General features: G+C 52.6%; 1 protein-coding gene across 1 annotated transcript in view; it reads right to left on the bottom strand.

Annotated features, from left to right (window-relative positions):
* Window positions 1–122: 122 nt before the first annotated feature.
* kiaa1109 (KIAA1109 ortholog) overlaps window positions 123–1,448 on the bottom strand; it is an 89,729-nt gene continuing 88,403 nt past the window's right edge. Inside the window, 2 exon segments of the mRNA XM_017303367.1 lie at window positions 123–790; window positions 1,325–1,448. Coding sequence (XP_017158856.1) covers window positions 574–790; window positions 1,325–1,448 — 341 coding nt within the window. The 3' untranslated portion in view covers window positions 123–573.

A 1,448-nucleotide genomic window follows, 5' to 3' on the forward strand; every position in this document is an offset into this window, starting at 1 on the left:
TAGCCTGGAGAACCTGGAGAGCCTGGGGAACCTGGAGAACCTGGAGAGCCTGGAGAACCTGGAGAGCCTGGAGAGCCTGGAAACTGTCCCAAACCGAGGGGACCCGATGAAGAAATCACTTCCTGGTTTGACCTTGAACGGTTTTATTAGTTAAGAAATCAACACACTTAAGAAACGGATCTATGTGCGAGTAAAACAGGTGGCGCCGCTCCACCAGGTGGCGCCGCTCCACCAGGTGGCGCCGCTCCACCAGGTGGCGCCGCTCCACCAGGTGGCGCTGCTCCTAAATAAAGTTAAAACAGCCATTGAGGTCTGCGGAGCAGCTGCTGATGTCACTATCCTACAGGAAGCATGCCTGATCGTCTCCATGGGAAACAAAGAAAAGGCCAGGCTGCGTTTACATGAACTAGGCCGTCCAGCAGCAGCAGCGTGGTTCTGGATGAAGAGGAATCAGTCCGGATGGGTCCCAGTTCAATCTCAGGTCCACTTTGGTCCCAATTGGGTCCCTGTAGTATCTCTGCTGGGTCTCCCAGTTCTGCTCTGGTTTGGTTCCGGTGGGTCCCAGTCCCTCCCTCAGTGCTCCTCTTTGTCCCGCCCCTTCCTGTCCTTCTCGTCCTGCAGGGCGGCGCCCAGCTTCTTGATCAGAACCGACAGAACCTTGTCCAGCGGGTCCATGACGCCGCGCTGCAGCCACTTGGGGATGGTGGTGCGGGCGTGGTGGAAGCCCAGCTTCTGCAGGATGTAATCCACCCCGACCGGGTCGATCTTCCTGCCGGTCCAGGAGATCAGCCTGGACACAAACAAGATGGCCGCCSAGCACAGGCCTCAGGATAARGAMGCTCTGAGCAGGAAACGCATCACCACCATGTTCAGCTTCTRCTGTAGATAAATAGTTCTCTATRTTTTAGTAAATCATTTATTTTGTCTCAGATGAAACTAAATCTGGTGAAAAACAGTTTTATATAAAATAAGTAAAAATCAGATCATGACCTGAAAAGCATTTTATTGTTTATGTGGAAGCAGGAGGACGAGCAGCAGACGCCTCCAGGCCGGGAATCGAACCTGCGACCAGCCAGGCCTCCATTCATGGCCTTTTATCATCAACAGAAGCTGCACTAACAGATTCTGACTGTTTTACTGAATCCATTTACTTTATTTTGTAATATGACTAAAATGTTTGATTCATTTCCTCATAATTCAGTTTTTTTACTAAATTTCGTTAATTATTGTGATTATTGAGTACATTAATAATCATATCGGCTCCAGGCTGTGAKTCGTTCTGGRTYATTGTGGGYCASCGTGGGGGCGGGGCCTGCGGCCTCACCTGAGCGTGGGCTCCAGGTGCCAGGTGTTGCACATGAACTCCCTCCAGTCCACGGTGGTGTAGCTGACGGCGTCGTCGCGTTCGCTCTGCGCGCCGCCGCCGTCGTCCTGCGGCGCCGTGGGGC

Source organism: Poecilia reticulata, unplaced genomic scaffold, assembly GCF_000633615.1.
Source record: "Poecilia reticulata strain Guanapo unplaced genomic scaffold, Guppy_female_1.0+MT scaffold_254, whole genome shotgun sequence".
NCBI classification, from domain to species: domain Eukaryota; kingdom Metazoa; phylum Chordata; class Actinopteri; order Cyprinodontiformes; family Poeciliidae; genus Poecilia; species Poecilia reticulata.